The 16,762-nt window shown below is 36.5% G+C and overlaps 2 protein-coding genes across 2 annotated transcripts in view; one reads left to right on the forward strand and one right to left on the reverse strand.

Annotated features, from left to right (window-relative positions):
• The window catches only part of LOC126879221 (nuclear cap-binding protein subunit 1), an 84,567-nt gene that overhangs the window by 18,665 nt on the left and 49,140 nt on the right, over positions 1 to 16,762 (forward strand). The gene's annotated exons all lie outside the window — the stretch shown is intronic.
• Positions 958 to 16,762, reverse strand: part of LOC126879220 (uncharacterized) — a 31,070-nt gene continuing 15,265 nt past the window's right edge. Inside the window, exons 3-5 of the mRNA XM_050642277.1 lie at positions 8,045 to 8,299; positions 5,427 to 5,648; positions 958 to 4,362 (exon numbers count right to left, since the gene is read on the reverse strand). Of these exons, the coding sequence (XP_050498234.1) occupies positions 1,954 to 4,362; positions 5,427 to 5,648; positions 8,045 to 8,299 (2,886 nt within the window). The 3' untranslated portion in view covers positions 958 to 1,953. The remainder of the gene's footprint in view (positions 4,363 to 5,426; positions 5,649 to 8,044; positions 8,300 to 16,762) is intronic.

A 16,762-nucleotide genomic window follows, 5' to 3' on the forward strand; every position in this document is an offset into this window, starting at 1 on the left:
AACACTGTTGTAAATCACATGTATTGTATGCACTTTTACGGTACTATCATTTTGATACATCTGTGTGTCGTTTTTTTAGATTCGTAAGCTTGATCTGGTTTGATCTGGTCTGAAGGAGGTTTGATAGACAAATAGTTGATATATTTTGGTGATTGTTAAGAGGGAAGGCAAATACTTCTTTGATGTACTCTTTTGGTGTAGTGACTTTCTTACGACGGAAGAGACAAGATATGGTTTTTTATTTCCTTCCTTTTGTCCTCGGATATTTTATTTTTAGGTACAGTTGTTCCACGCATATCATTAATTTTTGTACCACCTACTGAAGACCGTTTCTTCATTGCCACCCCCTACAAATAGCTTAACGCAGTACATCTATTACAACAAAATATTTATACGTCTTCATACGAAATTTTTGTTTTCTGGATCTATTTCGCGTTGTCTTTGAGAAGCTTTTTCTGCAATCTCTATTAATGATGACATGTAAGCAGACCTTTTTTGTACAGTCGAAAAATTGAAGGAATACCCACGAACGATCACATCAATTACTTATTTTGTATTTGCTGTCTTTTTCTATGACAAACGTTTGTTATTTATAGAAAAAGACAGCAAATACAAAATAAGTGATTGATGTGATCGTTCATGAGTATTCTTTCATTTTTCCGACTTTATATACCCATTACCCAATATTCATTGAATATCGCTTCTCTCTTAGCCATGTTTTAAGTAGGTACCTAAAGTTAAATATCTGTATATTCTTAAACAAGGAAGACGATAACGTCAAGTACTTGATGTACCTAACAACTTAAGTCATGCTTATAAATCAGCAAAACTGAATATATCAGTTGTACTTTTTCACATAAGTCAACTTATGTTCTTTATAACGTCTAAAGATTTATAGTAATTGAAAGGTTGAAAAAGTACGCTACTTAAAATCAATGTGAAATAAACGTGTATGACGTATGTGCTTGAGTCAGTCGGTGGAGAAAAAATATATGGACATGTGCATGTACAAAAAGAAAAATCGGTTTTTTTGACTTATGTGCTTTAGTCTGCCGGCCCTAGATTTATTCAATCCATTGGGATTTTTTAAAAATTTTAATAAATATACCTATTACATAGAAGTGGTTTTTACTTCATGGTAGAGTTTTTTAGTCACAGTACAATGTCGAGATGTCAACTGTGATGTATTCATTCTATGTTAAAGGAAAAGCTTTAAAGAAAGTACTCAGATACAATTCCTTGGGATGTGAGCTAAATGAACAATAGAACTGCAGCCTTGATATAAAACAATACATTGAGATGCCAGAAGCACTTTCAATAAGATAAAAACAGTATTATGCAATGAAAAACGGTATTTACTCTTTTATATGGAGTTGAAGCCAGGACAATTACGGACGAAACTGAGGAACCTATGTTTCAATACTCATAAGGCTTTTTCTTTAAGGGTTATCGCACAGACAGACAGACGACATGATTTCCAGAAGGACCTCTGTGTAGGGCTCTTAATAAAAGATAACTAGGCACTAGCCTGCAGTTAGATCATACAAAAGAGCTGTTTCAAGATCAACAGTTGAGAGGTAATGGCATGATCACAATGGATGAAAGATTTCTACTTAGACTACAATATTAATTTACTAAAATAATACTTGTTACCAATATGATAGAAAAAACTGCTTTGTCACTTCACAACAGAGATTGATTACACTTCGACAGCATGAGTACAACTAATTAACAGGCAGAATTAACGTAGTAGCCTAATGGTCTGTCTTCATTTTATTTATGGTCTGGAAGTATATGTGAACAAGTTTACTAATATGTATATATTTGGCAACATTGCAAATTTTTTCAAAAATATCTGATTTTCAAATAAAATGATCAAAAACTTAAGTGATAATCAGTTTTTTCTAAATTAGTTATATTCTTGCAGCTAATACAAGTGTTTCACACAGCTTATTAAGTCTTTTGTTCCTCTTCCGGTTCCTTTTTCTTCCTCACAGGTCTTTTGTTGGACCTAGACACGTAGGGTTTTCGCCTTCTATATTTGGCAACTTTGGCAGTTCTATTAGTTCTATTCAAATATTCTAAGCCTTTAGCATGGCTGACTAACCTTAGGGCTAGATCATCAAAAACATCTTTGGTATTTTCTGGAATACTCACTTGAGTTGCTTCGTCGGGATATTCAGCTTTGTATATAACAAAATCAGTTCTGTTGGTCGGCATTTGTTTAACTATGGCTCTAGTGGGGGTTTCTGGTGGTGGGATTAATATATTGGCCGGAGCACCTTTGGTGAAAACTTCCAGTTCTTTTTCTCTATTGGAGGTTTCTTCTACAGCCTGTGTAGTAGTGGCAACAGATTCTTCTACAGGAGGATCAGCAAACAAAGCAGTCCCTTCTGTTGTCACTTTTTGTACAGAAGTACTTTCCATCGTTGTAGTTTCAACAGCTGTTGTAGTAGATGTAGTCTTCAAAGCTCTACTTGGTTTCTTCCTGGTGTAGTCGAATTTTCTGTTCTTCAAACTCTTCCTAAACATTGGTTTTGTCGGTGTTCTCAAAGTACTTGTTGTCAAAACACCAACAGACTCAGTATTACTCCTCTTATTCACTTCATAACTAACCTCAGTTTCGTAACTTTGACTTGTCAGAATTTGACTCGCTTTTTTCTTTCGATCATTGTCTTCATTAGCAGTTGTAGAAGCTTCATAAAACCCAGAAAAGATAATCTTGGAGTTTTCGGGTAACTCGCCACCAAACAACTGTTGAGATATATCAGACTCTGTGTGTCTTGTAGTACTGGTGCTTGTAGGCTTTTCTGTCTGAGTCGTAGGACCGAAAATGTCGTCCAAAGAATAATCATTTTTTACAGATCCTACATAAATAGGACCGTTGTAGGGCTCAGCTTCGGTTAAAAAATCGCTTGGAGTTGTTGTTCTGCGACTTGTCGGTTTTGTCGTAGTTTTAGTTGTTGTTGAAGCTGTAGTTGTCATTGTTGAAAATGGCGTTTGCGTCGTTGTTTCAGTACTGGTAGATTCCAAACTTGTTGTGACCGTTTCCTCAGGTACTGTTGTCTTTTCTGTTGTTATCTCTGCTGTAGGTAATTTCGTTTCATATTCGGTTGAAGGTAATGTTGTACTTGTCGTTTCAAAATTGGTAGTTGTAATTTTTGTTGTACCAGTCTCTTCTGTAACGGTTGCTGGTTCAGTTGAAGTTTCTTCTACTTGTGGAGAAGTGGTCGACATCAATGTTGTCGGAGATGTTGTAGTTACGATAGTTGTCGGCATTTCTGTTGAAGGTATTGTTGTTTTTGTTGGAGCTTGATATTGTGTTGAAATGACTTCAGTCGATGCAGTTGGCTGTGGTGAAGTTTGATATTCTGTAGAAGTACCCTCAGCATGTTCAGTTGTCTTCGTTGGAGCTTGATATTGAGTGGAAATAACAGTAGGAGGCATTGGAGATGTTGTAGTGACCCTTGTTGTTGTGGTGACTGTAGTTATTGGTATGGTTGTTTTTCTGGAAGGTTTCGTAAATTTGGTAAAACCTGAAGGTCTTTTGGTACTAGTTTTTTGTGTCATTGGTCTAGATGTGGTAACAGGTATTGGTGTTGTACTAGTTTTGATTATCTTTGTAGTCGTTGGACTAGTTGGTGTACGTGATAACGGTTTAACATACATTTTCGTAGTAGACGGTATGATTGAAGTCGTGGTTGGTGTCTTCGTTGTAGAAATTGTTGTTTTTATCGGTTTCTTTGTACTGCTAGGTAATTGACTTGTTTTTGGTGTTGTGGTTGGTCTTTTTGTGGTTGAAAAGGTTGTTTTCGTGGGTTTCTTTGTGCTGTTAGGTATTTTAGTAGTCTTTGATTTTGTAGTATATTTTTTGGTCGGTCGAGATGAAGGTTTAGTAGTTGGTGAAAACTTTTGAGTTGTTGGTAGTTCGGTTTCAGGCATTAGTATTTCCTCACCAGTTGGCATATAATAAGTTATAGTGGTTTTCATAGTTGGCACTGTTTCGGGAACAGTACTAGCTGTAGCACTTATCGTCATTGGCGACGTAGGCATACTTGGCGTGGTAGGTATTTGTTCTTGACTACTTCCTGTCACTTTAGTGGTCTCTTCCATCGACGTAGTCGTTGAAACGTGTGAGGATTCTTGTTGAGTGGTACTGGTTTTTGACGCAAGAGCTTCAAGTAGTTTTTTGTACAATTGTGCTTCTTGTGTATCATCGCTGACACCCGGTGGAAGATATTGAGCAGGAAGCGATGTGAAGAAGCCTGGGTAGCTGTATAACACGTTTCTGTGTCCCTCGGAATCTACACCTAAAGGAACTTGCGGTTTGAAGTTATTTTGAGGAATTTTTCGATTATATACCTGCAACAAAATAATAATCATTACAGAAATGAACGAAAGGCACAATAAATGTTTTCTAAATTAGGCTTTTGCATTAGAGGAAAAAGGGCATTAAAAAAGATGGAGGGACTGTCTCCCCTATTTAACATTAATGTTACGTGGGAGTGATACAGGGAGACGTACTAACAGATATGCTGTTCAACCTAGTTCTTGAGGCAGTGATCAGAAAAACCAATGTAAGACCAATATGCAGACGATGTGGCTATTATTAGTCGGATCAAGCAACAACTAATGGAAGCATTCAAGGAAATTGTTCCTGAAGCATGAAAAGAGTGCTTAAAATAAGCGAAACTGAGAAAAGTATATGGCTCGTAGCAAGAGGAAGACGGCACATGGAGAATAAGGAGAAACGACGAGATTAATTAATTAAATGAAGGGCACGAAATTGTACGATTTGTTAGTCAAAGACTATAATGGCTGAAAAATGTCCAGAGAAAAGAAGAAATAAAATCATCAGAGAAAAAATTACAATGATAGCCGATAGGAAGGCGAAAAAAGGAAGATCCAGAACAAGATGGTTGGATGACTTGGAAGGCTACCTGAAAACTATGAATGTAAGACAATGGAGGAGAACGGCACAGGAGAGTTCTGAATGGTAGGACATGACCAGACAGGCCAACTCACATCCAAGGTTACTATGCCAAAAGAAGAAGAAATTAAGCTTTGTCTTTATTTAGAGAACTCATTCTGCATTTTAGTCGATCGGATAGCCAAGCGGGATGCAAGGTCGCCCACACATCACTTCGCTGTGATGTAAGTGAGTTCAAATCCTGGCCCGGTGAATGGAAAAACAAAAAGGCTAACGCAGCAGTTTAAAATTCGAATATATGAATATGAGGCTTAGACTGGAATACGCTGTCTGATTGGCCTGTGGGGGAGCAGTAGGCCAGGGATAAGGGCTTGCGGCTAAGTGATACTCCTTCATAGATCCTTACCGAAACGGTGTTGACGCCTAAATACCGGTGTGTATATATTATATTATCTATTTTATCTTTTATTTTAACAACTATACACAAGTTTCTTACCTCTGGATAGTTCTTTTCGCTTTTACCGCTTCGAACAGCGAAAACATGTCCCGGAATGGCGTAGTTGAATTTCCCTCTTCTCATGATGATTTGGTCGTTGTTTGCGTTGAGGGGAGACACGATATATTCCAGATCGAATCTAGTTCTGTCGACATCTCTGTGCCGTATCCTCTTGACAGTCCACAGGGCTACCAATATTTCTTGATTGTGTGGACTGTAAGGCTGAAAGGAGAAATAAATTGATTATATAAAAGCTTTGAAAAAACCGAGAGCATGTTGAAACCTTAACTTGTGAAGTGTTGAAATTCATTTTTGTAATATTGACTACAAAAATAACAAGTCGATTAGAGTTTTATACAGCTGTGTAAGTTATTCTGTTAGATAAAATTGATCACACAATTATAAAAATTGTTTTATCCCCTCTTTCACTAAAATAGGGACAGAACTGCCGTTCACAAAATAGCTTTGGAAATCAGAAAGTTCATCATGCATCAAATTTGACGCATGTATTGTTGTAATATATCCTCTACATTCACCAGAATTGACATTCTGTGGGTTTTTCTTTGTTATAGACTAAACAGTGAACAAATAAGTCATGGTTTACGTGATTTATTTAGTTGTCTTATTTATTAATATTTATATGTAAATTGTTAACATATAGTCGTATATTACAAGTGTTCAATTTTTCACATGCGAAAAATAATATACTTTTTACTGTACCGAATCCTAAATTTTCAACCTAAATATTAAAAAGAATTACTTAGGCCAACCCTGAATAATAATTCCTGGTACCTAGCTTTATCCCTAACCAGGTATGTAGATACATTTTCTTAGACCCGGCAAACGAAGACTCTCTCTGGTTTCGAACCTCGAATAGAACAGACACCCTGTTCTATTATCTATTAGTGGTATACACTAGTTACAGCGTGGTGAAAATGACCAAGAATCTCTTTCTTGTGTTTAGGGAGCGTTCAAGTATTACGTAACGCGATTTATGAAGATTTTTAACCCCTCCCCCCAACCTGCGTTACGTAATACTTGAACGGTCCCTTACCCCCACAGGCAACAGACGTGCTAATGAATCTCTCTGGGATACTGCTTCTAGTATAGTACCACATGCTGAAATAGCGCGACTCGCTATGGTTCCGTCTCTCGTAATGAACATACTTTCTTTCTCCTTGTGCAATAGTTTAAATTGCATACAATGACGTGTATACAGTTGAGTCCTTGAGTCTTTACCCGTGCGTCATCATTTAAAGCATACGAATTAAGTCGATGATAAGTCGGAAATTGAAATTTACTAAACGCAACAGCAAGTCACTTACTGTCACTTGTAGTTGCGTTTAGTAAATTTCAATTTCCGACTTATCATGAACAGCAAGTCACTTACTGTCACTTGTAGTTGCGTTTAGTAAATTTCAATTTCCGACTTGTCATCGACTTATTTCGTATGCTTTAAATGATGACGCACGGGTAAAGATTCGCGGACTCAACTGTACATGTACACCGCTTCAAGTGAAATATGCAGATTGTGACGATTATCGATATCGCGAAGGAAATAACAGTTATGTATATGGGTAAGCCTTTTTTATGAATTTGATTGTCTTTATAACATTTAATTACCTCTCTCAATTCCTTTGAACCACATCTATAATACAGTCCACAAAATCTGAAATAAGTTTAATAATTTTGCATATGTACCTGTCTTAAGGTACTAATACACTTTAGGAGACCAAAAATAATTATTTTTTTTCAAGAATTTTTTTCTCAGAACTTTTATTAAAAATGAACATAAAACTTTTTACATATTAATATCTAACTCTTAGAGAGTACAAAAGTCGAGGCATCGAAAAATGATGGCGGATAGTGAATCTCAGGATTGGGATATCTGAAACAAAAAAATCGTACTGCAATTGAAGAAGAAAGGTTTCTTACGTGACAATTTACCACAATTTGACCAAAAAATAAAAAATAAATATTTTTTAACCATGCAAAACTGAAGAAAAACGGGCGATTTTTTCACAGAATTTTTCAAATTTCTGTTTTTTTGTGAAATTTTTCACCAACGGTGGTAAATTGTCACGTAAAAACCTTCCTTTTTCAAATCCCGTACGATTTTTTTTGTTTTAGAGATCCCAATCCCGAGATTAACTGTCCGCCATCGGAACTACTTTTTTTCGAGGCCACGACTTTGGCGCCCTCTACAATATTAGTGTATGTGCATAAATTAAAAAAGATATATGGTTTGTATTCTCTAAGAGTTAGATATTAATATGTAAAAAGTTTTATGTTCATTTTTAATAAAGGTTCTGAGAAAAAAAATCTTGAAAAAATGCTTATTTTTGGTCTTCTAAAGTGTACTATATATACTTTATTTCAAGTTAAGAATAGAAACTTTATGCTTACGGAGATCAGTATTGCCAAACCTCTCGCGTACGGGTGGATACTGGATTGCCGATATACGATTCATTCTAGTCAGTACGGCATGGCATCGCCGCGCTGTTATCGCTCATAAGAAATCGCTATATCCGCAATGTTCTATTCTAAACGTGAAACGCTTCATAGTACCTTAAATCTCCATAAAGTAAACTAGTTATTATGGAAAGGCTTTTACCTACCTGACAATCGTGTCTCTCGCATCTTCTCGGATTGTAGCAATCATCGCAGTCATTCTGGTACGGATCCTGCAATAGCATGAAGTTCCCGGCATGGATGGCATACAGTTGGCCTCGAGCAAGCACGGCAACGTCGCCGAACGGTGTTGCATGATCTTGCCGGCCTATAAGTTGTGCGCCGGTCAGCCGTTCTCGAAGGTTGGGTTCCCAGTAGCCTTCTCTTAGTAAGGCTTGGTGAATAGCTTCTCTAAGACCCACCTAGGGGAATGTTTTTATGGAAAATAATAATTAGAGCAATTAATAAAATGGCATTAATAGGCCAGGAACCGAAGCTTTTCACCTCGCAATTTTTACAGAATGGATCGATTTGCTTGAAAATTTGAGAATAAGTAGTGGATAGTCCAAGGATTAAAATCTATATGATTCCGAAAGGCGCTTTTACCATGGGGGTGGTTGCCACCCCATCTCGTGGGTGAAAATTTTTTATTATATTTTGACAGCAAAAGTTGATAAAAACATTCATTCTAAGCAAAAAATGTTCTATACATTTTTTTTGATAAAATTAATAGTTTTCGATTTATTCGGTATCGAAAGTGTTTTTTTTTTTTTTTTTTTTCCCTGGAAGCCGTCTGTTGTGAACCGGTTGTACTGCAGCCACTTGGCTTATTGTACATCTTCCATTGTTTATGAAACCCATTCCAGAATTCTGGAACCCTGTACCAGCTTGTACAGGTCTAGTGGGTGGGTGCCATATAATTTTGGAGTCATTTCGATGTCTCCGAAAAGTGTTTGCCGCCTCCGATCCAATGCCTCACAGTCATGCAAAATATGGTTGACTGTTTCAGGTTCTCTGTTACAGAGTCTGCAGCTCAAGTCTCCATGAAACAGCCCCATTGTATGCAGGTGACCCTTAACTGGCGCATGTCCAGTGAGGAAACCTGTTATGACTCTGAGCTGATTCCTGCTTGTTTTCAGCAGTAACTCAGCTCTACTAGCACATGTCCGTCCGATATACATCTTGCCATGTGTTTGACCGGGTACACTCTCCCAGTGTGAGTTGTGTTGGCTTCGGATCCAGGCTTTTTTTCGTTCGCGGACGGTGCTTTTTGGCACTCCCACGGCCGGCTCTGGACCCAGGTATTTTGTAGCTGATGCTCTCTTGGCAAGTGCATCAGCTCTTTCATTGCCGTATATGCCCCGATGACCTGGAACCCATACCAGTATAACACTGTTATGTTGTGCCAGTCTATCAAGTTCTTGTCGACATTCCCACACCAGCCTAGAGTTCACCTTAGGGCTTATAAGAGCCCCAATGGCTGCTTGGCTATCTGTGCATATGTTAACCCGCTGCAGTTCGAATGCCCTCAGGTTGTTTTCTCTTGCACACTGCAAGATTGCAAAAATCTCTGTCTGAAATACGGAGGTACATTCTCCCAGTGGAATAGAAATGTTGAAATTTCCACCACTATAGAATATTCCTGCGCCCGAACCGTCTGCAGTTTTAGACCCGTCCGTATACCAGGTGCAACCCTGCAGTCTGGGTCGAGAGTTTCCTCTGTCCCATTCGTCTCGTGGGCAAATGTCCACTTGAAAAGGTACTTCAGGCATATATCTTGATGTCATATGGTCAGAAATCATCATCCATTCGGCATCATTAATTTCATTCGTTATTTTACTATGTCCTGACTTAACTGGTACGTTGCTCAGGTTTTCTCGCAGTCTATAATAGCCCATTCTCGCCTCACCTCTTATTGTTATATGTAAAGGAGGGAGATCCAGTAGTGCCTCCATAGCTGCCGTAGGTGTGCCCCTCATAGCCCCCGTGATCCCGAGACAAGCAAGTCTTTGCACCTTGCTTAATTTGATGATGGCACTTTTTTGCTGTACTTTTGGCCACCATACCACTGATGCATATGTAATTGTGGGTTTTACTACCATGTTATAAGTCCAATATACCATGTCTGGTCTCAAACCCCACATTTTTCCATGAGTACGTCTGGCTACCATTAACGTAGATACCGCTCTCTTCGTTATTCTTTCTATCTGCTGATTCCAAGTAAGTCTTGAGTCTAATATTATCCCGAGATACTTTACTTCACTCACCAGATTTAAATGTATACCATTTAGACTTAGAGGACCCAATTCCTCTGAATTCCTTCTTTTAGTAAATTTCATGATTTTGGACTTTAGAGGACTGATGTTAAGCCCTACATTTGAAGTCCATTCTGTAACTACTGTCAGAGCCTGTTGCATTCGATCTCTGACTGTACCATTAAATTTTCCGTGGGCTAAGATGACTAGGTCATCCGCATAGCCCAGGACGTGATGCCTATCGTTGTCGAGTCTAGCTATCAGGCCATCCATGACCAGATTCCACAATAGAGGAGATAAGACTCCCCCCTGTGGGCAGCCTCTGGCTACCTGAGCTGACACTGTATCCCCTAGCAACGTAGCATATATCACACGGCTTCTCAGCATGCAGTCTATCCATCTACAGCTTGTTCCGTCTATTCCTTTTAGACGGATCGCCCTTGTGATCGCTTCGTAAGAGGTGTTGTCAAATGCTCCCTCAATATCGAGAAATGCACCCAACATCACCTCTTGGTTTTCCAGAACGTACTCCACTCTCTGTACAAGATGGTGCAGTGCCGTTTCTGTGGAGACTCCCGCTCGATATGCATATTGTCCCCGATGTATCGGACTTTCAACCAATACACCGTCCCTGATATGCCTATCGAGCAGTTTTTCTAAGGTCTTCAGTACGAATGACATCAGACTTAATGGCCGCAGAGACTTGGCCCTTTCCTGTCCGATTTTGCCAGGTTTGGGCATAAAAGCCACCCTTATCAGCCTCCATGCTTTTGGTATGTACCCCAGCCCTAAACTAGCCTGCAGTATCTTACACAATTTTTTGAAAAGAAGGTCGTTTCCCTTCTGTAGAAGTATTGGATAAATCCCGTCCGGACCCGGTGATTTATATGGCTCGAATGAGTTTATTGCCCATTTGATTTTGTCCTGGTTTATAACTTCTTTTGCCACATGCCAGTTTTCCCTAGAACCATAATTCATGATATCCAGTCCGGTTTGCCATGTGTCTAGTGGTATCAGTTAGTCCAGTGTTAGTTTTGTATAGAGAAAATCAATGTTTCTTGATATTACGATTCACTCAATTTTTACCGTAGACAATTTTTTTTCAAACCAAGTTCTTGGGAATTAAATAACCTACAATTTTATATCAAAACATTTTTTCGTATCTCTGATGCTAATCTTTCTATTCTGAAGAAAATTCATTTTTTACCAAACTACAAAAATTCGTAATTCGCTTTTGACTCCAGTTTTTTTAAAACTAATCATTCTAAGCCAGTCAAACTTCTAGAATTTATTTATATTACATAAATAAAGAATAATGAATAAGGCCAATAACCAAATACACCGCTAACTTACATTATTATGCTTCCAATTGAATTTCTTCTTTTTTTTTTCAAAAAAATATATTGCTTTTTTAACCGTAACTTTTCTATTTTTTATCTTAGAAAGTTATATAAAACATATTTTGTAGGTTTTTACAATATCTATAAACCTAGTAATATTAAACCTTTTCAAAATCCTCAGTCGCAAAAAGAGGTGACTTTGAAAGGGTTGGTAAAGGTGGTTTTTGCATGTTATTATAAGTTTCAATTATCAATAGCTCACTGAATTTTTGCCGTAAAAAAATTTTGTAAACCATGTTCTTGGAAATTAAATAAGCTACAATTTCATATTTAAACATTTTTTCGTATCTCTGATGTTAATTTTGCTATTCTGAAGAAGAGGACATTTTTTTTCAAACTACAAAAAGTCGTTATTCGCTTTTAACTCCACTTTTTTTAAAACTTATCATTCTAAGCCGGTCAAACTACTAGAACCTATTAATAATACATAAGTAAAAAAGACCAAACAAGGTTAATGACTAATTTTAATTAGGTTAGTGATTAGGGGGTTGCTTGCGATCACTTTTTCGCTGAAAAAAATAGGGACTGACATTCTTTTCATTATGTCACTTAATTTTTGAGCTAGAGACTTTTTTTATTTCTGGTGATAGATATTTTTAAGTGCTTTAAATTAGTTTAAACAAGTTGCCCTCGAAAAATGCATAGTTTTCCCGTCTTTTGACTTTGAAACTAGAATATTTAGCATTTGACGAAGAGGAGCCAACATATAATAAAGTATAACTTGGTTACTATTGGTCCTAAAGAAAATTAAAAAAAAAACGTTTTTGTTTATTTTTTCAAAATGTACATTTTTGTTAAGTAAAGTTGTTTTGATAAAACGAAAACTTTTGGAGTTATTAGCAGAAAACTTATTAAAAACATTGATTTTTTCGATATAAAACTAACGCTTTCGATAGCGAATAAATCGAAAACTGTCAATTTTATCAAAAAAATGTATAGAACGTTTTTTGTTTAGAATGAACGTTTTTACCAACTTTTGCGACTAAAATTTAATAAAAAATTTTCACCACCGAGATGGGGTGGCAACCACCCCATGGTAAAAGCGCCTTTCGGCATGATATAGATTTTGATCCTTGGACTATCCACTACTTATTCTCAAATTTTTAAGCAAATCGATCCATTCTGTAAAAATTGCGAGATTTTGTCCTATTTAAGCTTCATTACTTGGACTATAATAAAAAACTTTGAGACCATGAAGTAACAATTCAATAAGTTTTTATTGAATACCGAACTGACGTAAATAAAAAGTAGATGAAATGAAAGGCATTATCGTGTTATCCAAAATATGCTGTATTTGCTAGATATATTGTGTTAATTTTGTGCACTTACTGCATTATTCTGGTTGATTTGTGAGCCCAAATATACACTCACCGGCACTAAATTCCGCCACCCAAAATGTTTTATTAAGTTTGACAATTTATAACTTTATTATTTGTACAGTAAGGTCTCGTTTTATGCGGTGGATACGTTCTAGAGAAAAGCGCATAAAAAAATCGCATAAAAGAGACTTTACTTGCATTGAAAAAGTAGGGATACGTTCCGTAGTTTTCTAAAATCACATAAAATGGTGGACGTTTGTCCACCAAAAATTGTATGTGTTTGATATTTTTTTCTCCATTAGGCCAAATAAAATCTTAAAGAAGGAATTTAAAACGCAAACTAACGATATTGAAATTGCAAAAACCTCTTCTAATAAAACATAAAACTTTATGACAGTTATAGATTGTTAATAGATTGCATTAATGATGCTGCAATTAGATCTATTCCTCAATACAAAATTTTTAAATCCAAAAATCGATCGCCTCCAACATGGTGGGACCCAGAATGCGATCTAATAATTAATGATAGAAAAGAAGCATTAGCATTGTATAAACGTTCACCAAGCCTTGATAATTATCTAAACTGTCAGAAAGTTACTGCTCATACTAAAAAGCAGTTGAAACAAAAAGCCAAAGCTAGTTGGATTAAATGGTGTTCTAATTTAAGCAAAAATACCTCCTCTAAGGATATTTGGTCACAGGCCAACAAAATGAATCGAAAAGCACCTATTAGTATAAAACCCTTCAATGATAATCTATTAGACGATTTTTTTAATAAAGTATGTCCTCCATTTGCTCAAAATTCACCTACACGACCTACATAAAGTCATCATTCAAATAATCACTTCTTGTTAAAACCATTTTCTGAAACTGAATTAGATTTTGCCCTTAAAAACCGCATAAATATTTCTCCTGGTATCGATCACATAAAATACCCCATGTTAACCAACCTACCAGATGTTGCTAAAAAACTTCTTTTAAATATCTTCAATGATATCATCCAAAAAAATATAATTATCGATTCTTTCAAAAACATCTTAGTTGTTCCTATCCTTAAACCCGGAAAAGACCCAAACATCGTAAGTTCATATAGTCCAATATCCTTACTGTCTTGTATATTTAAAACTTTAGAAAGGCTTATAAAATTTAGATTAGATTGGTGGTTACAAAAAGAAAATTTACTTCCAGTAAACCACTTTGGTTACAAAAGAGGTTTTGGAACTCTAGACGCTTTAACAACACTTGTTGTAGATGTACAGAATAACTCAACTAAAAATAACTACTTAGCAGCACTATTATTAAATGTTTCAATCCAGAATTCAAAATGTGCTATTTATTATACTGCAACTTGAAATCATCAACATTTACGCCCGGTTTCATAATCAACTTAAAGTGAACATTAACTAAAGTTCACTTTAATGTGAATTGCATTGATAAAGGTACCAACTTAAAATTTAAAGTCCACTTTAACTGATTATGAAAGCGAGCGTTAAACTCTTAAATACTTAAACATTTAAATTTAATTTCAAAAGAATTACAGGTTATACCTTTCAATGCGAAACTCAGATTGATGTAATAGCTACATGCTACATCATGGAACAAGGGAAATACTCGAATTGCAAACCCTCAGATTAATGACATCTGGATGGGAATAGTTAATATTAATTATACTTCTTTTTCTTTAGGTGCCGTGTCTGTATTCAGACGTTGGCCGTCATCATGTTTACAATTTTCTGAAATCTCTCTCTATCGGCTGCTGCGCGAAATAATTCTTCTACTGTGCAGCCACACCATTGTTTAATATTACGCAGCCATGAAAGTTTCTTTCGACCAATCTATCTCTTTCCCTCCACTTTTCCTTGTATTATAAGGCGAAGCAGATGGTATTTAGGTCCTCTAATTATATGGCCGAAGTATTCTGTTTTTCTCCTCTTTATGATGCTTATGAGCAGACGTTCCGAATTCATCATTTGAAGAACATCTTCATTCGAAGTGTGCGAAACCCACGATATCTTTAGGATTCGTCGATAGCACCACAATTCGAATGCTTCTATTTTGTTTAGCATTGTGGTTTTTAACGTCCATGTCTCACAACCATACAATAGGATAGACCACACATAACATTTCAGCACCTTCTTTCGAATATTCATCGACAGGTTTCTATTACATAAAACTGGTTTCCAGGTCATAAAAGCCTTCCGTGATATTTCGATCCTAGTTATTATGTCTTCATCAGAGTCACAATTTACATTTAACCAGCTGCCAAGGTACTTGAAATGATTTACCCGTTCTAACTCCTCTCCATCAAGAGAAAGCTGACCTTGATCTATATTAATCTTTCCAACTGCCATCCACTTTGTTTTTGAAATGTTGATTTTAAGGCCTCTCCGATAGCTTGCTTCACTGACTAGATTTAGTAGTGTCTGAAGATCTTGTAAATTTTCAGCAAGAATGGCTGTATCGTCAGCGTATCTAATATTGTTGATTACTTCTCCGCCTAGCCTTACTCCCTCTTGTCTGTCATCCAAAGCCTCCCTAAAGATTTCTTCAGAGTACAGATTAAAAAGGGTGGGTGGTAAAACACAACCTTATCGTACTCCCCGTTTTATCGACAGTTTTTCAGTACGACTGTCTTCAATTTGGATAGAGGCTACTTGATTGTAATATAAGTATTTCAGCAGTCTTATATCGTAGTGGTCAAGTCCTGCTGCCTGCAGGCAATCGAAAAATGTATCATGTTGTACTCGGTCGAATGCCTTCTCGAAGTCGATGAAACAAACATAAACGTTCTTTCGGAATTCACAACTTTTTTGTAATAGAACGCGCATACAAAATAGTGCTTCTCTAGTTCCTAGACCATTTCTAAATCCAAATTGCTTATTACCCATTCTAGTTTCGCACAGAAGGAATACTCGGTTTTGTATAATACGTAAAAGTATCTTAAGTGTGTGACTCATCAAACTGATTAGTCTAAAATCGCTGCATTTGGTGGGCCTGCTTTTCTTTGGTAATGTTATAACAGTGACTCCAACCAATCATCTGGTATTTTTCCTTCGCTGTAAATTTTGTTAAAGAAAGTAGTCAAGTAGGTAATGTTTTCCTCATCCAAAAGTTTAAGTAGCTCAACAGGGATTTGATCTGGTCCAGGTGCTTTATTGTTTTTGGCTTGTTGTATTGATTTTATGACTTCTGACTTCAGTATACTGGGACCTCTGTCTAATTGGTTGTCACATGTAGTATTTGGAGCATTTTCTCGAGAAGCATCGTCAAAAAGGTCACTGATGTGTCTCTCCCATTCTTTGCACTGTTGTTCGTGATCACAAATTTTTCCGTCTGCGGTTTTAAGTACGTGAGCATTTTTCTGTTTTCTAATTCCGGAGGTATATTTAAGTTTCTTGTGGAGGTTGAAACTGTCATGCTTTTTTTGGAGGTCTTCTATTTCTTTACCTGAATTCTCGAGCCAGGATTCTTTGGCCTGTTTAATTTTTCTTTTTATGAGTTTGTTCATTTCACGGTATTTGATAATATTTCTATTTTTGTATTTTCGTCGAACTTCCATTAAGTCTAGAATTTCTTGGTTCATCCATTTATTTTTTGCCAACATTGTAGGTGTTTTTAAAGATTCCCTTACGTCCTCTAAAATCGAGTTTTGAATATCGTATCAACATTCGTTAATAGTTCTGTTTTCGTTTGGTATATTTGATATTCTGTGCATTTTACTATTTATCTGCTGTGCTATGTGTTCGCGCGTTTGGGTGTTTTTAAGGGGGTCGAGATATATCTTACTAGGCTTAGTTGGCTTTGTTAGTTTCTTTAATTTAATTTGTATTTTGGAGCAGAGTAAATTATGATTTGAGTTTATGTCGGCGCCGGGGTAAGTTCTTACATCTTTAATATTGTTCCGAAATCGT

Source organism: Diabrotica virgifera, chromosome 1 (genome assembly GCF_917563875.1).
Source record: "Diabrotica virgifera virgifera chromosome 1, PGI_DIABVI_V3a".
In the NCBI taxonomy this organism is placed as follows: domain Eukaryota; kingdom Metazoa; phylum Arthropoda; class Insecta; order Coleoptera; family Chrysomelidae; genus Diabrotica; species Diabrotica virgifera.